Source organism: Nesoenas mayeri (assembly GCF_963082525.1).
Source record: "Nesoenas mayeri genome assembly, chromosome: 12".
Classification (NCBI taxonomy): Eukaryota; Metazoa; Chordata; class Aves; order Columbiformes; family Columbidae; genus Nesoenas; species Nesoenas mayeri.
The window spans coordinates 8,577,946-8,604,110 of NC_137547.1; the positions used below are offsets into that span (position 1 = coordinate 8,577,946).

The 26,165-nt window shown below is 61.0% G+C and overlaps 1 protein-coding gene and 1 long non-coding RNA gene across 6 annotated transcripts in view; both read left to right on the forward strand.

Moving 5' to 3' along the window:
* The first annotated feature begins 2,068 nt into the window (after nucleotides 1–2,068).
* Nucleotides 2,069–26,165, forward strand: part of CBFA2T3 (CBFA2/RUNX1 partner transcriptional co-repressor 3) — a 28,774-nt gene continuing 4,677 nt past the window's right edge. Inside the window, exons 1-8 of one of the 5 annotated variants that reach the window (XM_080351669.1) lie at nucleotides 2,069–2,394; nucleotides 20,422–20,568; nucleotides 21,912–21,989; nucleotides 23,005–23,246; nucleotides 23,620–23,709; nucleotides 25,356–25,537; nucleotides 25,619–25,875; nucleotides 25,968–26,053. In XM_080351669.1, the coding sequence (XP_080207795.1) occupies nucleotides 2,325–2,394; nucleotides 20,422–20,568; nucleotides 21,912–21,989; nucleotides 23,005–23,246; nucleotides 23,620–23,709; nucleotides 25,356–25,537; nucleotides 25,619–25,875; nucleotides 25,968–26,053 (1,152 nt within the window). In that variant the 5' untranslated portion in view covers nucleotides 2,069–2,324. Of the gene's footprint in view, nucleotides 2,395–10,083; nucleotides 10,373–12,173; nucleotides 12,290–20,421; nucleotides 20,569–21,911; nucleotides 21,990–23,004; nucleotides 23,247–23,619; nucleotides 23,710–25,355; nucleotides 25,538–25,618; nucleotides 25,876–25,967; nucleotides 26,054–26,165 lie in introns of those variants that run through there. The other 4 variants (XM_080351667.1, XM_080351671.1, XM_080351668.1 and 1 more) reach the window with 4 other exon arrangements.
* LOC308044801 lies at nucleotides 4,039–7,468 on the forward strand. The gene is made up of 2 exons (XR_013922658.1): nucleotides 4,039–5,034; nucleotides 7,286–7,468. It is a non-coding gene; the product is annotated as an uncharacterized lncRNA (long non-coding RNA).

The following is a 26,165-nucleotide window of genomic DNA, read 5'->3' on the forward strand; positions in this document are numbered from 1 at the left end:
CCCAGGGTTTCCCTCCACGCCAGGGCATTCCTCATCTGGTGCAGGCGCCTGCAGCTGCCTGAGCAGGTGCTCTCCTGTTTCCCTGCAAAGAAAACCCTCTGGCTGCAGGTGACACAGGGGACACGGGGCCACAGCTGGGGGGGATTTTCCTGGCCAGCCCTGATACCCTCTGGTTTCAACTTGCTGCCCTGGGACACTCCGCAGGAGCCACCACTGCCATTTAATCCCCCATGCACTTTCTGTCTCCTGGCGCAGGCGAGCCTGACCCTCGCTGCAGGGCGGCTTGGCAAAACCCCAAACCAATGATGCTGAGCCCACCTGGGCCTGTGGCCAGCCACCCCACCAGAAATAAAAGAGGAAGAGGCAAGAGCACGAAAGACGGATGGAAACCCTTCTGCTCGGTGGGACAGGCAGCTGGGAGCCCTCCCCTCCCTGCAGCCACATGCTACCAAAAGTCCTCGGTCCCCGTGGCCGGGCTGCTCTGCCCTCACTGCTGGGGTACAAGCATCACCACGGTGGATGGGATAGAGCTGGGATCCCTCAGCATCGCTGGGATACAGGATGCAGGTCCAGGGCATGCTGGGGGCAGCTACAGCATCCCCCCTCCAGCGTGCAGCCCTGGCTGGGTTGGGGCTGCGGTTCGTGGCCATGTGGTCCTTTCCCCTGGTGCATCAGCCCCATGCTGGGGCTTCCCCTCATCTCCCTGCAGCACCCAGACTGTGGTCACCATCCCCTGAGGCCATGGGCTGCACCCAGAGGACAAAGATGCTGCAAATCCTGCCAGTGACACCCCACTTCACCCCGCTCTGCCTGCAGCCTGTGTCCCTGCAGCACAGCACCTCTCACCTCCACACTCTGGGACCGTCCTTCCCACTTATCCTCCACTGTCCTTTTGCCATTGTCCCCCCTCCAGGAGCCCCAGGCCACAGACATGAAGCGGGGAGCCCCGGGTACCATCTGCGAGAGCCCAGGTGGCCGCCGAGACATGCCATCTGCTCAGCCACCTTCAGGGACCGTGCAAGCGCTGCTGTATTTTTAGGACACGTTTCCTCCCTCCCACCTGCAGCCCGGAGCTGCCTTTCAGTTTTCTAACAAGTTGTTTCTCTCACTGGCGGCTGTCAGGAAGCCCAGTATCTGGTGTGGGGGTGCAGGGATGGACTGCAAAGAGGGGCTCAGCACTCACCGGGGGGGTTATCCCAAGTGCCGAGTGGGTCAGGGCGATGCCTGGAGGAGGCTGGTACAGGGAGCCCGTCTGGCTCATGCCCAGTGCTGATGCTGCAGCTGCAGTTCATGGTGTTGGCAGCAGCCAGAGGACATCCTTGTCCCCATGGCTGTCCCCAGGCAGAGGGGTCAGCGGGTCGCAGGGCTGCAGCCAGGGCAGTGAGCCCTCAGTGTTGCAGCGTGCTGATTGTGCTGGGCTGCGCCATGCTGGCAGTGGTGTGCTACACTGCAGCAGCTGTGCTGTGCCAGACTGCACCACATCATGCCAGGCTGTACCACGCTGTGCTGCAGCTATCCCCATGTGGCACAGGCTACGGTAACACGATGCACCACAGCACCATCCTGCAGCACGCTGTGTTGCACCATGCCACCTATGCCATGCTGGGCTGCATCATGCTGTCTGTACCGCACTGGCATGCCACTTTAGTGCTGCACCTTGACAGCTGTGCCATGTCATGCCACGCCACACTATGCCAAATTATACTGGCTATGCCATGCCATGCTGCATGGTGCTGCCTGTGCTGAGCTGCACCCTCACCAGCCATGCCATGCCATATCATGCCAATTCTGCTGTGTCATGCTGCACCATGCTGCTCATGCCAAGGTGCACCATGACAGCTGTGCTCTGCCACGACAGCCGTGCCATGCCATGCTGCACCATGCGGGTGCTGCCATGCTGCATGGTGCTGCCGGTGCCGAGTTGCACTGCGCCAGCCCCTCACAGTGAGGAAGTGAAGCCGTCGCGAAGGGGAAGTTGTTGGGAAGTCAGAGCGGAATGGCTGATAGGGAAAGCAGAGCTGGGCTTGGTCACAGATGGTTCCTGTTGGGGAAGGACACGGGTGCAGCTGCCTGGTCTCCCCCCGCCCGCCGCATTATCACTGCCCGGCAGCTGTTCACCTTCCCCCTCGCCATGGGACACGGCTCTGCTGCCACCCCGACCCCAGTTGTCACATGAAGGGCCCTTGCAGCAGGGCAGGACACCCTGCACCCCACTGCACCCCACCAGTGCTCCACATCTCCCTCCTGCACCGACACATGGGAGCAGGCTGGCTGTGCCAGCCTCTGCCAGCCTCGTAGCACTGAGGTGCTGACACCCCCCCAGGATGCCCAGGGGACCTCACAAGCAGGACGACGACCTCTCCTGGGCCAGGGCAGCAGGCAGGACCAGCCAAGGTAAGGCAGAGGCAGCAGTGGGAGGAAGGTGGTGGGTGGCTGAGGACCATGCTGTGATGCAGGTGACTCACCCCAGTGTCACACGCAGTCTCAGGGGACAGGTGCTCCCCAAGGGCAGCACATGGCTGGTGCCCATCAGTGCATCCCCGTGGGGACCAGCTGGCGGGAGCAGGGAGCCAGGGCATGGCCAAACCTGTGGCACCATGGGGCACCGTGAACTCACTGGCACAGGGACACTTTCAGAGTCTGCTCTGCAATTAATCATAGTGAATAATCAGCTATGGTTAGGTTTCATTTACAAAGTTTCAGTCCTCTGTTTACTGGGGTTATTTGTTAATTCTTGGGTCAGTGACTCACGTGTGGCTCAGGAGCGTGCTCCCATGCTGGCCTCCGGCAGCGGCTGCATCCTGCGTGCAGCAGGTTTGTGCCACCAGGGTAAGGATCCCACCCCATGGCAACACCAAGGCTCTGTATGACCAGGGCATCCAGTGGCCCTGTGTTGGAGCATCCCCCCAGCAGCGGCCATGCAAAGGGTGAGGGGCATTCCACAGCCCCCCACCAATTTCAGGGGGGCCCAGGGCCTGTGCCCAGCACAGGCAGGAAAGTGACTGCCGGCTGAGTCACCGGCGTTTGTCTGTCCCAAGTGAACAATACTGGCCCTTTGCCTCGCTTCCCCTTGCACGCTGCACTCCCTGCCAGCACGGTGTTCCAGCTGCAGCCCTCTGCCCTGCCACCGGTCCTGGCACACACCTCACAAGTCGGGGATGCAGAGACAACAGGGGGGAGGGCAGCGGTTGGGGTGCATCCTGAGTGCTGCTCCCATCGTGCTGTGCCAGTTCATTGCGGCTGGGAGCTGCGCTGGGGTCCCTGTCCCCAGACCTGCCACCCGCAGCAACGTCCGGTGCATTCCCAGCAAGGGGCACCCGCTGATAAGGCGCCGGGAGCTGGGCGATGCCGCAGCGGCTTGGCGGGCACTGGTGACCGGATGGCTGCAGCCAGGGGAGCTGTGCAGATTGCTGTGGGCTTGCCGAGCTGCCGGTTAGGAGGTTGGCAGGAGAAATGTTTATTTTGTTGGCCAAATATCTCTGCAAACTTCCTGATTTCCTTGCGGCCGGCAAGGCAGTGATAGGGCTGGTGAGGCAGTTGCCTGCCCCGTGCTCTGTCTTCGGCGCGGAGAGCTGTTATCTCCACCGCGCAGCGGGCAGGGAAGAGGTGGAGAAAGGGAAATGAAATACAACAGAGGTGGCACATTTTTTGCTCTTGATAACAAGCCCTGCTTTTAGCCTGGGAACTCTGAAACGATGCAGGTGGCCAGAGACATCCGCAACGTCCCCCACTGCATCTGGACCTTGTAACGAATCCCAGACGTCCCCACTGCCAGCCTGCGGCTCCCTGTGGCACGGCACAGATCGGTGCTGACCTCCCCGTGGCCAGAGCTGAGTGCTGGGGCATTTTGACCCCGGTGGAGGGCCTGAAATAAGTTCCTTGTGGGCTGGAGTGACGGCAGGCTGCGCCACACCGCCTCCCACTAGCTGTGATCGATTTTTGCAGGGATGCAAGGTGTTGTAAGTGCGATGCAAGCTAATTACATTCCCATCATTAAAGAGCCCGGTGCAGGCAGTTGCAGGCTGTGGGATCGGGAGGAATGGCAAGCAGGCAGGTACCCCTGGTTTGTGGGGGAGAAGAGGGACGTGAACCCACGGTTAACCCCAGTGGGCCTGCCCACAGCGGGGCTGAGTGATGCTCCCAGGTCTCCAAGCCTTGGCATCGCACCAAGGTTATGCATCCCCAGGCAGTGTCAGGGGCCAGGCCCCAAGGATGTGGCTCTTGTGGAAGCTCAGCCTTCCCATGGCAAAGAAAAGCTGGAAACTTGGCCCCTAGCAGCCTCAAAACCTTAAAGCACACAGAGAATGGTGCCATATCCCGAAGTCTCCTCGTATTTAAGCAAAGCCGGTGATTTTTTGAAGCCTGCAGCACAGAGTGAGTAGGAATGATAAGCAGTAGGGGCTGGTTTCCCTTTGAATGCCACAAAGCAGGAATGAATCTGTCAGCCAGGAAAACTGGATTTTTTTTTTACTTAGTGTTCGTGGAAGTTGTGCAAAAGCCACAAAGCCTCCAGGTCTGCTTCCGGCGGTGACAGCCAGGGGACTGCTCCTTCCAGCCCTTGGCTGAGGAATCAAGGGGCCGAGGTGGCTGTTGCGGGGGTGACCCCAAGGTTGGGGACCCCCACGAGTGGGCACAGAGGGAAGCCATGTGCAAATGAACCCCCTTTCTTCAGCAAGGCTGCTGAGTGGCACTTCCTGCTGAGCAGATGTCACCGTAGCGGATGCAGCTGCGGCGGGCGATAGCTGGCGGGCAGGCAAGCCGTCCTTGCCGGCCACTGCCTCCCCACCAGCGCCTTATCTCCCTCACACATTCTCCAATGAATTAACGCGCAGGGAAAGGCAGCGCCAGCCAGGGTTCCTGCTGCAAGAAAAATGCCAAGGGAAGAGCACTGGGGGCTGCAGCCAAGCTCCCACCGCTCACTCCAGGATGGATTTAGGTGCTGAGATTCAGACCATTGAGCCTGTGGATGCAGCCAGGGCAATGGGACCATCGTGGATACATTGATCCTTCCTGGCCCAGCAGCTCCCGAGCACGGTATCCTCATGGGGATGTTCTGAGCAAATGGGTGCCTGTGTAAAATGGGGCTTTGCATGGTGTGACTGCCCATGAGCTGTCCCATGCTGTTCCCAAGCTCTGGGCAGGCACCGCTGGCACAGCCACATCTAGTGAGAACCACAGAGAGGCACCGGGGATTCTCTGGGAAGGAGAGGATAGAGATTGAAAAACCCAAACAGACAGACTGACTCACCGGGGGTGACACAGGAAACCTGTGGCACAGCAGAACTGAGTGCTGGCACGGCTCAGTGCCTTCACCTCCAGACGAGCCTCCCCGAGAGCCAGGCCGTGGCAGGACCCCCAGCACGGCACAGTGGAGGGGCCACCGGTGCCCTCGGGTGCAGGTCTGCTGCAGCTCCCAGCTGCACGGGGTGCCGGTGAGGGGACGATTCACCAGTGTGGCGAGGGGGAAGGTTGATAAACCACCACCATGGGCTTTTTTAAAAAGCCTGAGGCTGGTGAAGGGGGGATGCAGCCTGAGCAGCAATCAGCTCTTACCAGCACATGGGGAAGTGACAGGGCTGAGCCCGAGCCTGAGCTGTGGGGGCTGAGAAGGGGAACAACATGGTGCTGGGGACATGCAGAATGCTGAACGAGAGCTACAGGGAGAAAGGTGGTGGGTCAGGATGGATGGTTGGGCACCGTGAGGTGTGAATAGAGACCCCAGCACCGTGGTGGCTGCAAAGGCACAAGTGTGGCACAGGGCTGGGGCTGCCCCAGCAGAGCGTGAGCCAGCGGCACCCACGACATTGTCCCCCAGCCATATGCTTGGCCCCGATAGCTGCTGGGGTCATGTGCGCGGGCAGATAGGGGGCCTGGCTGGCGCGTGGTGGTGACCATTTCCTGCAAGGGTTGGTGCCGGTTGCCCTCAGCTGCCTTCAGTGAGCACCTTATCTACCAGTGTGCACCGTGCCAAGCCCCGGTGTCCCCCGCCTTGTCCCCAGGCTGTGATGCAAGGACCCCCATCTCCCCGAGCATCACCGGTGCAGCATCTCCCAGCAGAGATGGAGGACATCCCTCCTCCCCATGGGTCCCATGAACAGGAATGATGGGTGATGGTACCAACACCATCCTGCAGGACCCAGACACCCATGGAGGGGCACTGGTGGCATTGGCAGGCGCAGGGCAGGATGTGCAGTGACAGGGAATGCTGGTGCCTCAAAACAAAGGCAGCAGGAATCGCCATAGCATGTGCAGCAAATCCCTGCGCTGTCGCAGGCTGCACCATCAATCACGCACCAGCGTGACCGACGCAAACTCGTCACCGGAGTTTCCATCCTCTCTGCTGGGTGGGAACCACAGGGCTCCATCCTGCCCCGGCTCCAGATTTGCCGGGGGAAGGATTGCCAGGCTGGGGCTGGGACAGATCCAGGGAGGCTGTTGGGCCTCGGCAGGTGTTCATCTCCTGGCCTGGCCATCGCTCTCCCACTGCAGCAGAGTGGGGCCACCGGCTCTGCCCAAGTGGGACTGGTCCCATCGTGTGCTCCACTGTGCCACATCCACTCTGTGCAGCTGGGGAGCTGAGGGATGGGGGATGTTTCCCCACCAGCACTGACCCCAGCGATGCCAGATCCCCCTCCATCCCTACCCATGGGACCCACACGTGCTGTGAGTGCGTGGCCGTGGGGCACAGGGCAGTGCCCAGTCAGCAGCCACCAGCCCGGGTCGGGGGGCATGAATGGGTTAAGCCGGGGAAGTTTGCTCACTGGCGGCAATGATTTAAACCAGACAGAAAGGTTCTGTCATCCATCACGCTAACAGCCAGATCATTGTGTTTTAAAGTGTCTGTAATTGCAGCAATACAGAGACTGGGAGAAAGATAAAGGCTGGGAAGATGCAAATAGAGAGGGGAAGCACCAGCCCACTGCGCCCAGCAGGGAGAAACTCGGGGAGCCCTGGGGCCAGCCGTGGCCGGGGCTGAGCAGGGACAGCGATGGGGACAGGGATGGGGACAGCCAGAGGGTGGCTCGGGCATCCTCCTGCCTCCTGCTGGGGATGATGGCACTGGGTGGGTGCTGGGGCATCCCCCCAGCAAGTGGGAGCACCCACAAAACAGCTCAAGCAAATAAAACCAGGGACAGGCGCAGGCAGGGAAGGGTCCAGAGTGGGTGCTAGACTCTATCTGCTTTATTCAAAATATTACCTTTATATTACTTGTATCTTGCGGTAGCTAGCTCCCTCGTTATCCCTGGCTCACTTCTCTCCCTATCTCCTCTCTGTTGGAATCTAGGGATCCCTGGAGACAGAGTGCAAAGGATGCTGAGGTCCTGCCCAAGGTGTGCAAGGAGGTGGCCATGGGTACAGCCACGGGTGCCAGGACTTTGTCCTGGTGGCCAAGGCCATGTGCAAGCACGGCAGCAGGGAATTCTTAACATTCAGACGAGTCTCGCCGAATAAAGCGGGCTAACACAAATGTTTATTTTCACAGTAGTGAATTATGACTTCAATAGACCAAAATTACAGGCTGCGCGCGTGGAATAGAAACGAAGCAGACCCTGCCACCCAAACGCTGCCGGGGGGGATGCGGCATGGCTCTCTCCTGCCCACGCTTGGCCTCAGCTCAACCACCTTGCCAGGTATTTGGTAGCACCCTTCGGCTACACCCCAGATTAACCAGGAGCTGGAGAGGTCGTGGCTTTTCCCAGCGGGTCCCCACGAGGGACCCATCGTGAAAAGCCACGACCTCTCCAGCTCCAAGAGCGTTGTCACCTCCATGGTCAGGTCACTGTTTCCAAAGGAGCCCTGTGCTGGCACCCCAGAAAACAGGGGCTCTGCCATGGGGATGCTCTCAGGCTGCCTTGGTGGTGGCTGGTGCACCCTGGTGCCTTGATGTGTGTCCCGTGCACCCGTGTGTCCAAATGTGCATGCCGCCAGTATTTGCATTTGCCACGCTGTGCTGTCTATGCAAAGCTGGGGAGGCGGCGGGACGGGTGTGCAGCTGCGCATGGGGGTGGATTTTCCTCCACTGCTGGTGGGGCCATGACACTCATCTGCAAGAAGCTTCTTGAAAATGGTCCCATGGGGAATGAGGGCAGCGCAGGAAGGGACAGGAACAGGGACAACCCCAGTGCTTCAGGCAGGGTGCACAGCAGCAGCGGGTGTGATGCTGTGCAGCATGCACACACCATGCCGACTGGTGTAGGTATGAAAAATTCAGACCTGCTCATTCCAATGAAGCAGGGAAACGTTCTGAACCTCCCCTGATGTTGGTGCTGGGCCACTGTGAGAGCAGTAGGACAAGACACATCAGCTTTTGGGGGGAACAAGCACGACAAAACTGGAGCTGAAGGTCAGAATGGCCAAGAGTGGGGTGGAGAGGGCTGGGTTGGGGTCTTGCAGCACTGCCCTCTGCAACCCTGTCAGTGGGGTGATGTAGGTGGGAGTTTGGCTGTGCAGTGGCCATGCACTGGTCATTTACTGGCTGTGCAATGGTCACACAGTGGCCAGGTAATGGTCATTTACTGGCTGTGCAATGGTCATGCAGTGGCCATGCATTGGTCACTTACTGGCCATGCAATGGCCATTTACTGGCTGTGCAATGGTCACGCAGTGGTTATATGATGGTTATGCAGTGGCCATGCAGCAGTTGCCTTTGTGGTGTCTTTGCAGTGACTGCGCAGTGGTTGTGCATCGGTCACGCCAGGGCCATGCACTGGCTGTTGAGTGGCCGTGCGGCGGTTCTGCAGCAGAGGTGCCACCCAACACTCCAGCAGTGGTTGTGCAACAGCCGTGCAGCGGTGACTCGCCGCCTGGCAGGGCCGCCGCAGTCCCCAGCGCCCAAGCCCTGGGAAGCAGGCGAGGATGAGTCATACAACAACCATATGGGCGGCAAAGGCTCCGCACAGCAACTCGCACAGGGAAGGCAGCTGCCAAGCAGAGTAATTACGCAAAGAGGCAAGGCTTCGGCTCGCAGGGAAATTAGCAGGGCTTGCGTTACCCGGCGCACAAGCAAGCAACAACATCGTAGTAGGTTTTGAGGGAGAGGAAAATTTTTAGTGCTCCCCTCAGCTGGCATGGCGCATGCAGGAAGGGCACGCCGGGGGGCAGGCAGCCCTGCAAATGCATGCACGGGCATGCACCGCTGCCATGCACCACTGCCAGGGGTGGGCCCCGCTGGCATTCCCACAGCCCTGGTGCTGTACAGCCATCCTAGGGAGCCCCTCCAAGGCCGAGCAGGGTGGAGGGTACCCTGAGACCAGGCAGGTATGGGTGTACGGACCATGGAGTTCTAATAGGTGTTCCGCTCATGGGGTTTGTGGCTGCATGTGTGGCTGTTCCTGTTGCAACCCCAGCCCTCAGGCCTTTGGGAAGCAGAACAACCACAACTCCGATCCCCTGCTGCCCCTCAGCCCCTTGCAAACACCTCCACCCTGCTCCATCCCCTGCAAGTCCCAGCCCAGGCTCCTTGACTGTTCCCACGGCCCCAGACGAGCCCTGGGCCCATCCCCTTGCTGCCCCCATCTCACACAACCAACTCCTGGTCTCTTGCAAATCCCAGCCCTGACTCCTTGTAAATCCACAAAACATTTGTAGCCACCCACCCACACTTCATCTTCAACCCTCCATCTTCAGCAACCCCCAACCCCTTGCGATCTTTGAACCTTTTGCAAACCCCAGTCCCCTGCAGCCCCCAAACCCCGTGCACCCCCTGCACAGCCCCCCGCGGGTTCCGGTGCAGTCCCCAGGCCCTGTGCATCCCCGTTTCCCCGTGGAGCTCCCCGCTGCCGTGCAGCCCCGTTTCCCCGTACCTCCCGCTCCCCCTCCGCTGCCGCGCGCCCCGGGGGTCGCCGCTCCGGTGGCGGCGGCGGGGCGCCCCCTGCCGGGCGCGGTGCAGGCACCGTCTAAGGCAGCGGCGCGAGCGGGCGGCGCTCACTCCGGGGCGGGCGGGCGGCGCGGCGGCAGCGGCGGCGGCAGCAGCGGGCGCTGCGGGCGGCCCGGCCCGGCACGGAGCGCGGCCGCGGACGCCCCATGGCCGCGACGCGGCGCCGGAGGATGCGCCGCCGGGCAGCGCGCAGGGGGTGAACCAGCCCCGCGGATTTACCGGCTTCTCCTTCTCCGCCCTTCCCCGCTTCTCCGGTGCCCCCCCTCCGGGGGGAGGGGAAGCGCCCTGACTCCCGGGCTGGCGGCCCCCGGTGGCCCCGGGCGCGGCAAGCGGCGGCGGGCAGGTATCGGGGGCAACCGCCGCCGCGGGGCCGCGCTCCGCCCGCACCGGCCTTAACTGGGCCGGGGCCGCCGCCGGGGGCCGCTACCGGCTCTGCCCGCTCCTGCCGGCCCCTGCCTTGGGACTTACCTCACGCCGCCGCCACACCTCAGGACGGTAAGTGCCGTCCGCGGCCGGGAACGGGGACGGGGAGGTTCCGAGGGAGGAGGTGCTGGGGATGCTGCCGGTGCCCGGGGGACTGCTCCCGGTGCGCAAGACTCAGGGAGGCTCTCGGTTCTCGGGTGGCGCTCCCTGTGTGCAGGGGAGTCAGAGGCTCACGGTGCCCCGAGGATGCTCTCGATGCGCAGCGGTCGGGGATGCTCCCGGTGTCGGGGAAGCTGCCGGTGCCCGAGCCAGCGCGGTCCCCGCCGCCGCGCTGTCTCCGTCCCGGTGCTTGGTCGCTCCCGGGACTCGCCGCGGCGGCGGAGCAGGGCAAGGCGAGCAGGGGCACAGCCGGGGCGAGCGGGCATCGGGGCCGCCGTCCATGCAGCGGGCAGCGCTCGGAGCGGTTCCACAGGCGGAGGCCGGGCAGGAGCGCTCTGTCGCCACCGTGGGCCCCGCTCCCACCCGCCGCGCTCACGCCGGGGCTTTGCCTGCGCTTCCCTCCCTATCACCAGCAGCCGCTTTCCGAGAGCCGGGCCAGCGTGGGGTGGCCCAGCATCCCCAAACCCACGCGAGTTTGTGCCCACCCCACCGCAGCAAACCCCCTCCAGTCGTGGGTCCCGACTTCTGCCCGGTGGGAGAAGTCGTTTTCATCCCTGCATCCCTCCTCCTCCTCGGACCTCCAACCCGCTGGCTCCACATCCCGCTCCGGCCGCTGCCAATTTAGAGATGGAGCTGCATTTCATGGCAAGGAGCTGATCCACTCGGCAGAGTTTGTGGGGAGGAAATAAGGGCTGGTTTGGGAAGTTCCAGCAAACCCAGGGCTAGTTTGGGAAGTTCCAGCTGCAGCAACGTGTTTGCACACAAGGACATGTGGGTCCATGCTGGTGACACACACTGTGTCCTCGCGTGTGCTGGGGGGCAGTTGTGCTGGATGCAGCTTTGGGAAGGAAGGCTGGCTCGGGGAGCCTCCAGCTCCAGCCTCAGCAGTGTCCTGCTTCTGATCTTCGCAGCCATAATCACCATCCGACTCCTGCTTTCCCTTCAGAATTGCATTAAGCAGTGTTTGCTGGCGTGCCCGGCTGCCCGCTCTGGCCTCGCTTTGCCGGGAGGATGCTGTTGGTGTAGCGATGGAGCAAGGCTGGCACTGCGCTCTGCTGTGGCTCCGCCGTGACACTGAGCCGGGGCACAGCCGGCTCTCCCCGGCACTTTCCCGCGCAGCCCTCGCCACTGGATGGTGCCTTTGGATACCGCAGAGCATTTCTCTGTTTAAACGCACCTTTTGTTGGAATTTTTCTTCCCCTATTAGCCAAGAAAAACTTTGCAACTTTCCTTCGCTTTCAGAGAGGAGCTGCTGCCGCTGCTGGGTTTCATTTTGTTTTTTTTAATTTGAGGTCACGTGCATGTTGACAGTGTCTTTGAATCTAAGCGATGGTCTCGTCTCTAGCTTAGAAAGAGCTTTTGAGCTCTTCCCTCTGTTGTTTTCTCTCTGTTCAGGAACAAAGAGATTTTTCTGCCTTTAATTAAAAGGAATATTAATTCTCCTCTCCTTTGCTGAGTAACTTGAAGACACTCTGCAAACATCCGTCTGCTCGGCACTGCAGTGGGGTGAGCTCTGCTATGGTACAAGGCACAAAGATGTGGGGGGAACCGTCCCAAAACCCTCGGCAAATGCGGAGCAGCAGCCAGGAAGGATGCTGAGAGCCCCGGCGTCCGCAGTGCTGGGGTGAGGAGCCCCCAGGCTGAGCTGCCTCCCGGGGCGGGCGCCTGCGGCTCCTGGGGCGGATGAGGCAGGTCTCTGCACGGTTCCACGCAGGGAGAAGTTTTGAGCGTTGCTTTTGCTGTGGCTGGGGAAGGAAGTGGAGATGGACTCGGCTGTGCAAAGGGGTTTTTCCCTGCCTGCTGCTTCCTGGCCGGTGTCTGTGCGGGCAGGTAAGGGTTTACCCGGGGATGGCCAGATGTCGAGTGTGTTTTGTTTGAAAAACGTGGGACCGCAAATGCTGGCTTGTAGGGAGGAAAAGCCAAGATGTTTGTGTGAGGGGGAGGCTGTTCTCCCGTGGCGCTGGGGGCTGGCACGGGGTGGGTGCCAGATTCAGGCAGGGCAGCCTTATGTGGGTGCAGGATTTGCCTCTGACATCAGGAACTTCCAAGGTGCAGGATGGAAAAACACTCCAGTGCTCGGCCCTGCCTCAGGCTGGGAGGGTCGAGCAGCTCCCCGGGCTCTGCCCGACGCTGCGGCGCTCTCAGCACCCTCGAGCTCAGTGGCCAGCGTGCTGGGGAGGGGGCTCTGGCAGGTCTCGCAGGAGCTGGGGGCTGGCGGGTCTCTGCTGATGTCCCCTGTGTCTCTTCCCCAGATTTCTGCTTCTGAGCCGATGCTGTTTGCAGGCATGGAAAACCCCGGGCAGGATGCGTGTGGTGTGGCTGCATGGTGTCGGCTTTGCCGTGGAGATGGGGTCTCGACTCCGCTCGCTGCTGGCAGCCGCTTAAATCCCCAGTGTGGTCTAGAGGCTCTGCAGGGTGCTGCAGGTGCCGCAGAACCCCCAGGGAAGGAGAGGCACCCCCATAAACATCTCTTATTACATCCCTTAATGGGGGTCAGTGGATTATACCGCTGAGCTCAGTGCAAAGCTGGGCTTAAACGCAGCTGCTGGGGCTGAGGGGATGCGGGTCAGATGCTGCAGCCCGGGCTTGTGCTTTCCAAGCTGGCCCAGGGACAGGAGCTGGATTTAGACAAGAGGAGTCCCCAAGCTGGGACGAGTCCTCGCAAGCTTTGCGATGGATGGCACGGGCGAGACCAGGCTGGTGGCACAGAGGAGACCCCTCTGCCCGGGCACTGCTGGTGTTAGTGCCGTTGCCCGGCTCGGGGTTTATTTTTAGATTTCCTGAAGCTTGTTTTCTGCTGTCCCTCCCAGCGCGCTCAGGCTCCCCAGGGGCAACCCCACCTTGACGAGCCCGCAGCTTTCCTTTGGAAGATGCTGACCAATGTTTCCAGAAAACATCCAAGGGATTTCCTGTTTATTTTGCAAAATTCTCATTGATATTTTTTCCTGTGATGTTTGATTCAATCTCACATGAGCAAAATCACATTGAAATGGAACATGCAGTTAAAAAACAGACAAAGAGTCAGTAAAGCAGCGGCTGTGGGGATGCATGGCTGGGTCCGGCACCCCCTCGGAGCCATCACCATCCTGGCGTCTGTGGAGCAGGATCCGGCGCGGGGTCCCTGGGGAGCTGGCGGTGCCTCAGCGTTCCCACGCTGCAGGGACCTCACTGGGAGCTCCCAGCCAGCACTGGCGTGTGGACGGGGATGTTTCCCCTTCCCCAGCTGCTCTCTCCCTCCAAAATGCCCCGAGTCCCTTGGCTGCTTGTGCCACTTGTCCCCACTTCAGCCACCAAGGCCACCTTTGGGAACTGGTGTCCCTGTGCATGTGGCTGAGTGGCCGCAAAAATGGCAAATTGGGGGTGTTTTAGCCTGAACCTGTCCCTGCCTTTGAAGAGCACTCAGCTCTGCAGCTGGGGCAGGCACTCAGGGGGCTGGGATGGTTTTGGGGAGCCCCTTTGGCAACATGTTGACGAATCGGTTGCCCTTCCAGCATGGTCATGCCAGCGATGCACCCCAGCCCTTGCACCGGGGAGGGGGATTGCAGCAGAGATGTGGGTGTTTCCCAGGGGGCTCAGCCCCAGCCCCACAACACAGCATTCTGTTTGCTCCCAGTGTTTTCCCAGTATATTTAATTTCCAGGAGCACAAGGCAGCTGGGAAGCAGTGAGGGTGTGTGTGTGTCCACCCCTCTTGCCACGGGACGGCTCAGACAGCAGCACTGCAGGCAGAGTTTGCAGCAGATGCTGTGCCCAGGCTGGGGGGGGGCTTGGTGGGGTCATTGGCCCATCCTGATGCTCCTCCAGCATCATTGGGTCAGAGGGACCCTTCAGCCAGACTCTCTGCAAGGGGGAGCTCCGCTGTCTGGGCTCTCTCTGCGCCGACTGGCCACGTTGCTGCCACTGCTGTTGACTCACAGGCTCTGACGCTGAGTCCCGGGGCTGAGCCCGAGATGCTTTTCCAGGCAAGGCTGAAATGCACAAAATGTTCAACTTGTAAAATATGTAGCGTGAGAAAATAGCCTTTTCTGCTCTCCTCCTCGCTGCCGCCGCTCCCCTGCCCCATCTGCTCGCTTGGAAAGTTTCCCACAGTTGGGGGGGCGGGCGAGGGGCCGACGGCACTCAGGGTCCCTCAGCAATTGCTGGGAGATGCCATCCACCCCACGGTGCCCACGCAGAGGTGATGCCTCTTGGCAGCACAAGGGGTCTTGGGGGTGGCACAGGCATCTCAAGGATGCGCTTGGTCCATGAGGATGCTCACCCTGCAGACCCTCCTCCATCCTCCCCATGTGCTTTGGCATCCTGAGGTTTCTCTCCCTGGGGACACAATCTGAGAGCAAATGTGGGGCTGGCACCAGGAAAGCCAGCCGGGCTGTGCCGCGGTCACCACCAGCACGGGGGATGACGCAGGTGGCGTTGGCGTGTCCCATGGGGCCTGGGGTTTCCGAAACGGGGCAATATGGTGCCTCTGGGGAGGAGGCTGGGAAATACCCCTGCAGGGTGCCCAGGGAGGGGCTGCCACGCTGGAGCTGGCCACAAGCCACCGTTCTCACCAGCCACCTTCATCCATCATTATTTAGGAACATTTCGGATCCTTGCCAAGAGCAAGGTGGGAAGCAGGGATTGTAAGCATGCTTTCCCTATTCCCCTGCCATCCTTTTTGCTGCCTGTGTGTAATTAACAGAGTAATTAAAAACAGGATGAGTTAATTGGTATTCATTTATGTGGCAGATGTTTTTAATTGAGATACGAAACAATTTACCTGTTTACATAAACAATAGCAAATGAAGGCTTGTAAAACAGAGAGGGTGCTTTTTTGGGGAAGGAGGGAAAGCTTTTTTGTTGTTGTTGTTTTGAGGAAAATCAAACCCATCTCGCTCCTCCCTGGCCGCGCAGGAGCCGGCTGGCACTGCCAGCATGGAGCCCGCTGGCACTGCCAGCATGGAGCCCGCAGCCAAGGCAGCGGGTTTGGGTCCCTTGGCTGCCTGGTTGTGGCTGGAGAAATGGGGTTTGTTTGGTTTGGGGTGTGTAGGTGAGTGTGGTCCTGGGTGCCGATGTCCCACATGGAGCTGGGACACTATGTGTGGTATGTGGAAGGGGACCGGGTGCTGGGGTCCCAACTGGCTGCCCTGGAGCCGAGCAAGGAGCATGTCCTGTGGTGTGTCCCCCGGCAGCACCGGGTGTCCCCAGGGTGTTTGTTGGCACCGCCGGAGCAGGCAGCACAGCTGGGGGCTGCTCATGCAATGAGGCTGTGGGGAAAACAAAGCAAATCATGGAAACTGAGCATGGTGCAACCTGCACTACTCCTGGCATTGGGTGAGTGGCGAGTGTCCCAGCCCAGCAGCGTGGGACCATCCCAGTGCACCCATGGGCCAGGCGAGGATGGCAGGGATGAAGGCTGGCTCGCCGAATGGTGCCAAGGGCTGCCGTAGCGGTGTGAGGATGGTAGGTCCTGCTCAGCTGGGGGGACAATGCCCAGGTTTGTGGGCTGGCTGGCACAGCACTGTCGCCCATCCTGGGCCAGGTTGCCACCGTCCCCCTTGCTGGAGGAGCAGGGCAGAGCAAGACTTGTGCTGTGAGGATCCCTTGGGCATGAGCATCCTCAGGACCATCCCTGCCTGCAGGAGTGCAGGCAGGGCCACGGTACCTGGCAGGGCTGGGCCCCTCTGCCAGTGCTCCCTTGGCACCACCGGGCACACCCGTGTCCTGTTGTCCTTGTGGCAGCCATGACCTGCAGCCATAGCTCCCGTGCAAGTTCCTCCCTGGGCCTGGAGCCAGCCAAAGCCAGGGTCATTTACATCTTGTGCAGAGAGTTTAATTAGTTGGCTTCCCTTTTAAAAGGCATTTGTGCCAATGAATGCTGGGGCTCGTATCGCTTCCTGCCAGCCTAGCTCCCCAAAATGTGTGCATGGGGTAGGCTGTCAGTGGGATAACTGTTGGGAGTCCCTCAGCATCCCCCAGCACCCCACAGCTGCTGTCCTGCTCTCCCCCTCCATGTGCAATTGGGGATGAGCCACCTCCAAGCTGCCTGCTGTCACCTACCCCATTGTCACCGCATCCCTGAGGGGATCAGGATGGGTGCAAGGGAGGAGGGAGATGAGGGTGCCCTGCAGCTCCCACCACCTCTGCCATGCACGTGGCCAGTGCGGCTGCCTGGCCGCCGGTGCTGCTGCGTCCCTAACACACTCCAGCTGGGACAGCTCGGTCCCTCGCCCTCTTATCAGGGAGTTGTTCTTGGCCCTGGTGGCAGCGGCAGCTGAGGAGCCTTTGTTTCGGAGGCAGCCTGGCTTCGAGAGACGTCGCCTCCAGCATCTGGATTTCATTTGTGGCCATTTGGAGAGCATGAAGGATGCTGGTCTTTTAATTCCCTTTTAACCCCTTCCTTGCCCGAGGAGACTTGCCCAGCCTGGGAAGGGAGGAGTGTGGGAAGATGGAGCTTTTGGATGGCCACAGCCAGGGCAGCTACCTGCCCTCTCCATCCACATCCCTGAGGAGGTGGAGGGGACAGGAGAGTAGCCGTCCAGGGCCGGCACATTCCTGTCCACATGCCCAGCTACTCCCTGGCCCTGCCCAAGACTGTGCGGGATCATAGAATCACAGGATGGTTTGGGTTGAAGGGACATTCCCAGCTCCCCCAGTGCCCCCCCTGCCATGAGCAGGGACATCTTCACCAGCTCAGGTTGCTCAGGGCCCTGTCCAGCCTGGCCTGGGATGTCTCCAGGGATGGGGCATCCACCACCTCACTGGGCAACCTGTTTCCTTGTGCTCACTGCCCAGGGGTGACGGGCACCCTGGGGCTGGGACAGAGCCTGCAGCGGTGGGACAGGCTCCCTGTGGCTGTGGGAAATGGCAGACGCTGGGCTGGACTGGCTGCCCTGTTTGCTGCTGGGTACCGGGGCTGCTCACTGGTGTGCCCAGTGCTGGGCACTGGTATCTGCCAGCCAGCGTGTGCAGCTGCAGGATGCCGGGTGCTTGTGCCCACCAGCATGCACAGCTGTGTGGTGCTGTGCATTGATCCCTGCTGCTGTGCAACAGCTGCAGGATGCCATGGTTGATGCCTATTTGCATGCAGGACTGTGCAATGCTGTGCACTAGTGTCTGCCAGCTTGCATGGCTCCAGGATGCTGTGTGTTGGTGCCTGTTGGCATGCACGGCTGCAGGATGCTATGTGTTGGTGCCCACCAGCGTGCATGGCTGTATAGTGCTGTGCACTGGTGCCCGCTGGCATGTACAGCTGCACGATCCCATATTTCAGTGCCCACTGGTGTGTGCACAGCTGCACCGGGCCATGCATCAGTGCTTTCCAGCACCCAGCACTGGGGAGTGCACAGCTGAGCAGCCCCCCTGCCCCAGCTCTGGAGGGGCAGAGGACCAGCTATTGGGGTCTCCTGCAGCTCCCACCCTGGAAGAGCGATGCACAAACCAGTGTGAGAAATTCGGGTGTCGGTACTCCATGGGGTCACAAACCCTGACCCCTGTGGTGCTGCTGGGTGCCACAGGCAAGCCAAGGCCAAGCTGGGCTTTACCAGCTGGTAGGAGCTGAGTTGGGGTGTCACCACAGCGGGGACAGTGCCCGGGCCAGTGTGCCGGGGGTTAAGCCCTCCAGTGCAACAAATGGGGGGCTCGGGGTCATGCGGGGGTGTGCGGGGTCCGGCATGTGCTGGCCCCGGGAGGCAGGGTGGGGGACACCCGCTCCCGCCAGCCAAGGAGAAAATACTAATCCTTTTATTTTTATATTATTACTTATTCATCTGGGCTGCACAGGCCTAATGGAAACCAGATGGAGGAAAACAGACACAGCCCTGAGCAGCTGGGACAAATTACCCCAAAGAAAGAAAGAAAAAAAAAAAAAGAGAGAAAAATAATTCCAGCAGAGTTGGAGTCATGTTGGGGAATTATTGTTTGGAGGCAGTACTGGGGGGCTGCCCTGTGCCCCCTAAAATCCCCTTCACCCACCATGGAGCTCGTCCCATCCTGCAAATATCCTGGGTTGGTGCTCGGATACTGTGGGCATCCCGGGCTTTGTTTGTTTTGGGTGTTTCTGGGCCTGGGCACTGACAAATCCCATCGGGTTTGGTGCTGTCCCTTGTCCCTGTGCCCGCACAGCGATGTTTGGGTTGCAAACACCTCAGGGAAAATTTATGACTTGGAGGAAAAAAAAGGAAAAGACAAGAAAAAACACAACCAGGCCCCATTTCCCCGGGTGTTTGCCCAGTGTTGTGGAAACTTTCCTCCCAGTGGGAAGTTGTGGAAAAGCTGTGTTGGTGCCAGAACGAGTGTATCCGTGTTTTCCCCTCAGTGTGAGCATGTGTATGGAGTCAGGACGGTGAGGGGGATGGGGATGGGAACTGGGATGCAGGCAGGGATGGGGATGCAGGCAGCAATGGGATGTAGGATCGTGTGGGGACCCGGTGGATCAAGGCTCTGCAGCTGCACAGCTGCAGCCACCCAGTCCAGGTCATGCTCTATGCACACTTGTGGCTCGTCCTCTGCTTTCAGAGATGGATTCTGCTCCGCTGGTTGACGGGGGAAGCCTGGAAGGCTGCAGAAGCCTCGCCTAGAGATGGGCATGTCCATGAAAAGGAAAATAAAAGGTCTTTTTCAAAACATACCATTTATTTTGGAAGGCCCTGTAAAGAAATCATGGTTTTATGGGGAGGGATGCTGCTTGGTCTTGAGGTTTCTCCTGAGGCTGGAGTGAGAGAAGGGGACAAGGAAGGGGACACTGGAGCATCCAGGTGTCTGCAGGATTATGGTGTCCCCTAGGAGACTCAAACCCCCATCAGGGGGGTGTTCTGTGGTGCTGGAGCCACCCAGGAGGGTGCTGTGGGATCAGGGTGGTAACGGCTCGAGAGTCTGGCCCTTGCTGCTGGCTCTCCCATCTCCCTGTCCTCTGCACGCAGCGTCGGCTGCAACACAAGCCCTGATAGCATCTTGCTCGGGATGAGGCCCTGGTTTTATTTAGCCTGGACAATGTGCTCTTGCAGGGTTCAATTAATCTCACAACAGTTGCGGCAGATTAAGCATGCATATTAGATTAGTGCTGATCAGCCGTGCCGGGCGGGCAGCGTGCCGGGGCGCAGCAGGGACCCCGCGGCCGGGCGACGGTTGTGGCTGCCTCTTCCTTCTTTGGCTGGGGCCAGTGGTGGTGGCGACACAGGCTTGGGGACGCTGATGGATCGTCACAGCTGCCCACACTTGGGGCCACCCGTCACCACCCAGTGTGGCAGCCATAGGGCCAAAACCTTGCACTGGGTCTGTATCACCACCGTTTGGAGGGGACAGTGCTGTCACGTGTCCCCTGGGGATGCCACTGCCGGGCGTTATGTGGGGTTGCAGGGCAGTGGGAGGGATGTGGGGGAGCCCAGCAGGTGATGGCAGGGAGCCCATGTCCCCGGTGTGCAGTACTCGGTGCCTTGCGGGGCTCCCCAGAGCTGTGGCAGGACTGTCACCGGTGGGTGTGTGTGTCCTGCCATTGCTGCTGCCACTGAGCATGGGCTGTAGTGAACACACAATATACCACCTGGGATTACAGCGGCCCTGGGCACAGCTCCTGTGGACATCCAGGGGCTGGTGGGCAGCCAGGGATTCCTGAGCCATGGGCAGGAGGGTGCCGAGGTGACAGCAATGGCTTTGCGGGGGCACACACACGTGCTGGTGCTGCGCGGGTAGAGTGGTGCCCTGCCCTGGCCCCACCACCTGCATCTGTGCCAGGCACAGGACATCATCCCCACCACTGTGCAGATGAGTAGGTTGGTCGCTGTCCTGCGAGCACACAGGACACCAGGCACTGTCCCCACTGCCCAAGCTCTGCGCAGGGCTGCTGCCATCGTACATCGGGGAGCAGAGGTGCCCAGGGCAGCCTGAGATCCTAAAGGGTCCCCTCTGCCCCCAGCCCCTGTTGATGAGGACAACACGGCGCTGCCTGGCACACCCCCCTCACCGCCGCGTGCCCTCTCCCCGCAGATCCCGCGGAGACGCGGGCCGCCACCATGCCCGACTCGCCGGCCGACGTGAAGACGCAGTCCAGGTCCACGCCGCCCAGCATGCCGCCACCACCACCCGCCGTCACGCAGGGAGCCACCCGCCACCCATCCTTCATGCCAAACACCCGTGAGTACCAGGCTGCCAGCGGGGACGGGGTGACAGGCAGGGGGGCTGCCCGGCTCTCTTTGCCTGCAGGTCACTCGCTGCAGCAGTGTCCCTGCAGCCCTGTGTGGTGCTGCCATGCCGGGGGTGATGTTACTCATCCTTGTGCTGGAGAAGGGTTTTGGCTGTGCACCCTGAGCCGCGGGTCATGCCTGTACCCGTGGGGAGAACCGCGGCACTGCCCAGTGCCAGCAGTGCTTGGGGACAGAGGTGTCCTGGTCACAGGGTGGTGACACAGAGCAATGCGTGGCCCTGGGCACTCTCACCTGGAGGATGCTGCGGGCTGGGGCTGTCCCCACAGGTCAGAGCTGGCCCCGTCCAGGGTCCCAGACACATGGGGACTGGCCTGCCCATCCACATGTGGCACCCAGCGGTGGCAGGGGAGCATCACAGCCAGCTGCTGCAGCAGGGATGTCCTTGCCCTGCCCAGGCTATGGTGTGGTAGCATCAAGGGGACTTGATGGGGACTCGAGGTTTGAGTCCTCAGTCTCTGTAGTGTCGTTGAACTGGGGGAGCCCCGACACGCTGGTTGCACTGGTGGCGCCTGGGCTGGTTCTGCACCCACAGGGTTGCACCTGGGATCAGTCCCTGTGCTGGTGTCACCATCCCGGCATACGGATGGACAAGGGACACATGGGGCAGGATCCGGGTGGGCAGGGGCTGAGCAGTTCCCCTGGCCAGAGCAGTGGTGGCTGCGCCAAGTGGTTGCTCCGGCTCTGCTGGGTCATGTCCTGGACACACATGTGTGTGCAGGGGGTTTGGTCGTAGCTGCTTCTCGCTTAGAAACGCCATTGAGGAAGAAAACACTCCAAAATGCCCATCCTGCGCCGCAGGCCCCCAACAGCCACTGTCATCGCCACGGCCCTGCCACCTCCCCAGCTAGATGCCCTCTCATTAGAACTGGGTTTGCGCTCAGCTGCGATCTGAGGGGTTTTGCTTTTTAATCTCAGCCCAGTGGCAGATGCAGAGCCCTGAGCTTGGTTCGGCGTGGGATGCAGGGGCAGCCTTGTCCTGGAGTGCCACCATGTTTTGGTTGTTCTTGGTCTTGGGGAAATGTTGCAAAATGCCCCTTGCGCTGGAGCTGCGCAGGAGTCATTCTGAAATGCAGGGACCATGTCCAGCAGCCGAGCATCCCCAGCTGCATTGGGATGCAGGGACCCGGCTCCATCCCTGGCACGTCTGGGTCTGGGCAGCTTCACCCACAGCATGTGTGTCCTCGCCGGCGAGGAGCACTGCCTGCAGGGACCCTCTGGCCGAGAGCTGCCCCCTCTGCTCTCTCATCATAGCGTGTTTTATTTTGCTTGCAGATCGAGACGCTGGCCCTCCGACGTTTCTGCCTCGCGGCCGTTTTCATGGTTGCTTGAAATGGTCGATGGTCTGTCTTTGTAAGTAAAATGAAACATCCGCTCTCATGAGAGACCCGAGTGGCAGCCAGAGCCCCCCGGGAGGTGCAGGGTCCGGTGGAGGGCAGAGTTCCGTAGGGGGGGCTTGGGCAGGGTGTGCTCCCCTGTGCCAGCCCCTCTCCCTGACCCGGTTGGTCACGGGGATGCGAACCCCATCCCTGTCCCGGCTGAGGGACATGTGTGGTGTCTAACTTAGTAACGCACCTGTTGTAGGAATAAAAGCAGTTGTGGCCGACGGGTTATTTTTGGCACCTCTTTAGCGGGCGGCTGATCCTGCCCGGCCGGAGAGCGAGTGGGAGCCTGCCGACGCAGGCAGGGCAGGCAGGGCGGTGCAGGCAGCACAAGGTTAGTGCCATCCTAGGAGCTGGGTGCCGCGGGGAGAGGCGCGGTGCATGCCTGGGTGCTGTGAAGCAGCGTGTGCTTGGGAATGGGGTGACAGGTGCCATCGCCCGCGCTGGTCACAGAAAGGTCCCTGCGCTCACGTGTTCTGTGCAGGGGGCTCGTGCAGGACAAGGGACCTGCCACACCGCCAGTTGGCATCCCCAGATGTTCTCTCCCCAGGTCCCCTGGTGCAGGGTGCTGTGGGCAGCTCCTGTCCTCCCTGTCTGGGCAGCGGGGCCAGAGGTGCTGGGGTGCTGCAATCCAGGCTGGGCTTTGTGGAAAACAGCTCATGGCTTCTCCCTGGGGCAGCTGAGCAGCTCCCGGAGGCGCAGGACGGAGCCCGTGCTCTTGGGTGGCTTGAACATCGAGGAGCAGGATCAGGCCCTTGCTGCGCTGAGGCATGCACTGCATGCCATCCCTCCCCACAGCCCCTCACGGCACCAGACACCAGTCCAGGATGTGGCCGCAGGGATGCAGCAGCATCCCAAAGCATGGCAGGTGCTGCCAGCCCTGTGGTACCCAGCAGGATGCGCCAGTTCCCTCATCCCCACCTTGTCGCCGTGGTGCCAGGACACATCCGCCTGCTCTGACTTCTCATCCCCCTCTCTCCTCGCAGTGATGAACGGGAGCAGCCACTCGCCCACTGCCATCAATGGGGCTCCGTCCACCCCCAATGGGTTCAGCAACGGTCCGGCCACCTCCTCCACTGCCTCCCTCTCCACCCACCAGCTCCCCCCAGCCTGCGGCGCCCGGCAGCTCTCCAAGCTGAAGCGTTTCCTCACCACGCTGCAGCAGTTCGGCAATGACATCTCCCCTGAGATCGGGGAGCGGGTGCGCACCCTCGTCCTGGGGCTCGTGGTATGTCCATCGGGCACAGGGGGAGCTTGCGGGTTGATGCCATGTCTGGGGATCCTCTGGTCTGCTTTTGGGATGGGGATGCTGCTAAACGGGAAAAAAAAATAGGGTCCTATTGGTGCTGGATTGACCTAAATCTGAGAAAAACGAAGGATGTATTTTCAGCATCTCCTGGGATCTGCATGGCATGGTTCAGGGTTGAGTACCTGCTGCTGGCAAAGCCTTGAGCATGGTTTTCCCTTCCATTGTGGTTTTCCCTTGAGCATGGCAGAGTCAGCAGAGGAGTGGAAATGGGGAAAAATTGGGGCAGAAGCAGCAAAGCATCCCCATGGGGTGCGAGGGGAGGGCAGGGGCTGAGCCCAGGCTGTCCCCGCAGAACTCCACGCTCACCATTGAGGAGTTCCACGCCAAGCTCCAGGAGGCCACCAACTTCCCGCTGCGTCCCTTCGTCATCCCCTTCCTCAAGGTGGGTCCCAGCCTGAGCACCGCAGGGACATCGGGGTTTGTGTTGGCAAAAGAGGGTTTGGGGGGTGGCTTTGGTGTTCCCACCCAGGCAGGGGTGTCCTCCCTGCACACCCAGCTCCTTGCACGTGTGGAGTCACACGAGGCCGGGGCTGTTTGCAATAACGCAAGGGGTTTGGCCCAGCTGGGAACCATTTGCAATTCATTTTAAAATTTGCCTTTTAATTCCATGCTGACTCAGCACTGTCACCCTGCTCCGGAGGGATTCACCGATCACCGGCTTGCCTGGCAGCACTGGCGCTGCCGGCAGATGTTCAAGCCGGGTGTCGGCTGTCCCCTGTTAGCAAAGGAATAGCAAAGGAATAATAAAAAAGTGCAAAAAAGCCCCTTTTCCACCTCTCCCTCCCCAGCCCCGCAGTGCAGAGGTCTGCGCTCGCCGCAGGAATCTGCCTGCGAAGCTGCCAGGGCAGTTTGCAGGGGAAAACAGAGCCCGGGGGGGACAGCAGAGCCCCCTCGTCCACCTGCGCAGCTTTGCAGGGGACAGTGCTTCCCCAGCCGCATGGCTTGTGGGGTCCCGCTGGGGCTGGTGGCCCCATGGCTCGGCTGGGAGCCGTCCCCGCTGTCCCGCTGCCAAGCAGCCGCCTTGGCACCCCACTCCCAGCTGTTCCCACCGCCAGCTCCAGATGTTTCTCATTATCCTAACTGCAAAAAGCTGGCCTCGGCATGCTGCCCAGATTCAGGGGATCTTACTTGTTTTGGTGGGGTTGTTCCCTCTGCCCCGGGCCAGGGAAGGGAAGGGTCTGTCCCACTCACCGCAGTGTGTGTCTCTGGCATAAATGTGTCCCACGGAGGGGGTTTGGCTGCAGCTCAGCTGCCTGAAGAGCAAACCAGAGCTGGCAGCCGGGCAAAATGGGGTCTCTGTTGCTTCATTCTTGCTGCTCTATGTGCTCCTTGGAGCCATGGTGCTAGAGGAGGACACACCAAGGGTGCCAGATGTGCTGGGGGCTCCTCTGGGCTGGGGGTGCAGGTCTCCAGGGTGACCATCCCATGGACAGGGTGGCAGAGGTGGCTGAGCTAGCCGGGAGGAAGATGATGCTCTGCAGCCCCTGTCGGGATGCAGGAGGGGTTGGTTGAAGCTGTGGCCATGTCAGGCCCTGTGGGGTGTCATGTGTGTCCCCTCTGGCACAGGGGCTGGCCAGGGCACACTGCAGGGAGCGGGGTCCCAAGGGTGTCATAGAATCACAGGATGGTTTGGGTTGAAGGGACCTTCCCAGCTCCCCCAGTGCCCCCCCTGCCATGAGCAGGGACATCTTCACCAGCTCAGGTTGCTCAGAGCCCCGTCCAGCCTGGCCTGGGATGTCTCCAGGGATGGTTCATCCACCACCTCTCTGGCCAACCTGGGCCAGGCTCTCACCACCCTCAGGGGCAACAATTTCTTCCACATGTCCAACCTGAATCTCCCCTCCTTTAGTTTAAAACCATCACCCCTTGTCCTGTTATAACAGCCCCTGCTGAAAAACCTGTCCCCTTGGGGAGGTGAGCAGGACCCCAAAGCTGGGCTGCGCTGGGGGGGCTGTGCTTGGGCAGCTGTGCTTGTGGGGGGCTGGGGGGTTCTGCAGGGCTGTGGACTGGACTCTCTCCGCCTTGCAGGCCAACCTGCCGCTGCTGCAGCGGGAGCTGCTGCACTGTGCCCGCATGGCCAAGCAGAGCCCAGCGCAGTACCTGGCACAACACGAGCAGCTGCTGCTGGACGCCAACGCCTCCTCGCCTGTCGACTCCACCGACCTGCTGCTGGAGGTGGGCGAGAGTGGCAAGAGGAGGACGCCAGACAGGTGCGAGCCAGGGGACACATCCCTCCCTGGGCTGGCGGGCAGCAGCACATGCCAGGGACCAACTGTCTCTCCTCCCCCCAGGACCAAAGAGAACGGTTTGGACCGAGACCCCCTGCACCCCGAGCACCTCAGCAAGCGGCCGTGCACCATGAGCCCGGCGCAGCGCTACAGCCCAAGCAACGGGCTCAGCCACCCCCCAAATGGGCTGGGACACCCCCCTGCTGCCCCCCCCCTGCCCCAGCACTACCGCCTGGAGGACATGGCCATGGCACATCACTATCGCGACGCCTACCGACACCCCGACCCCCGGGAGCTCCGTGAGCGCCAGCGGCCCGCCGGTGAGTGCTGGGGGGGAGCAGGGGGCGGGGGAACCCCCCGAGGAGAGAGGGGTGCTGCAGGGGGGCTGACCCCCACCCTGCTTGCTTTGCAGCGGTGCACGGGGCACGGCAGGAGGAGGTGATTGACCACCGGCTCACCGACCGGGAGTGGGCGGAGGAGTGGAAACATCTCAACAACGTACGTAGTTTTCCCTCCGCGATGGTCCCACTGGGCTGGTGTGAGCGCTTTCCCTCCCCCGCCCTAATTTGCCCTGTGTGCCCACCATGTCCCCCCCCCATCTTTTCTGCCA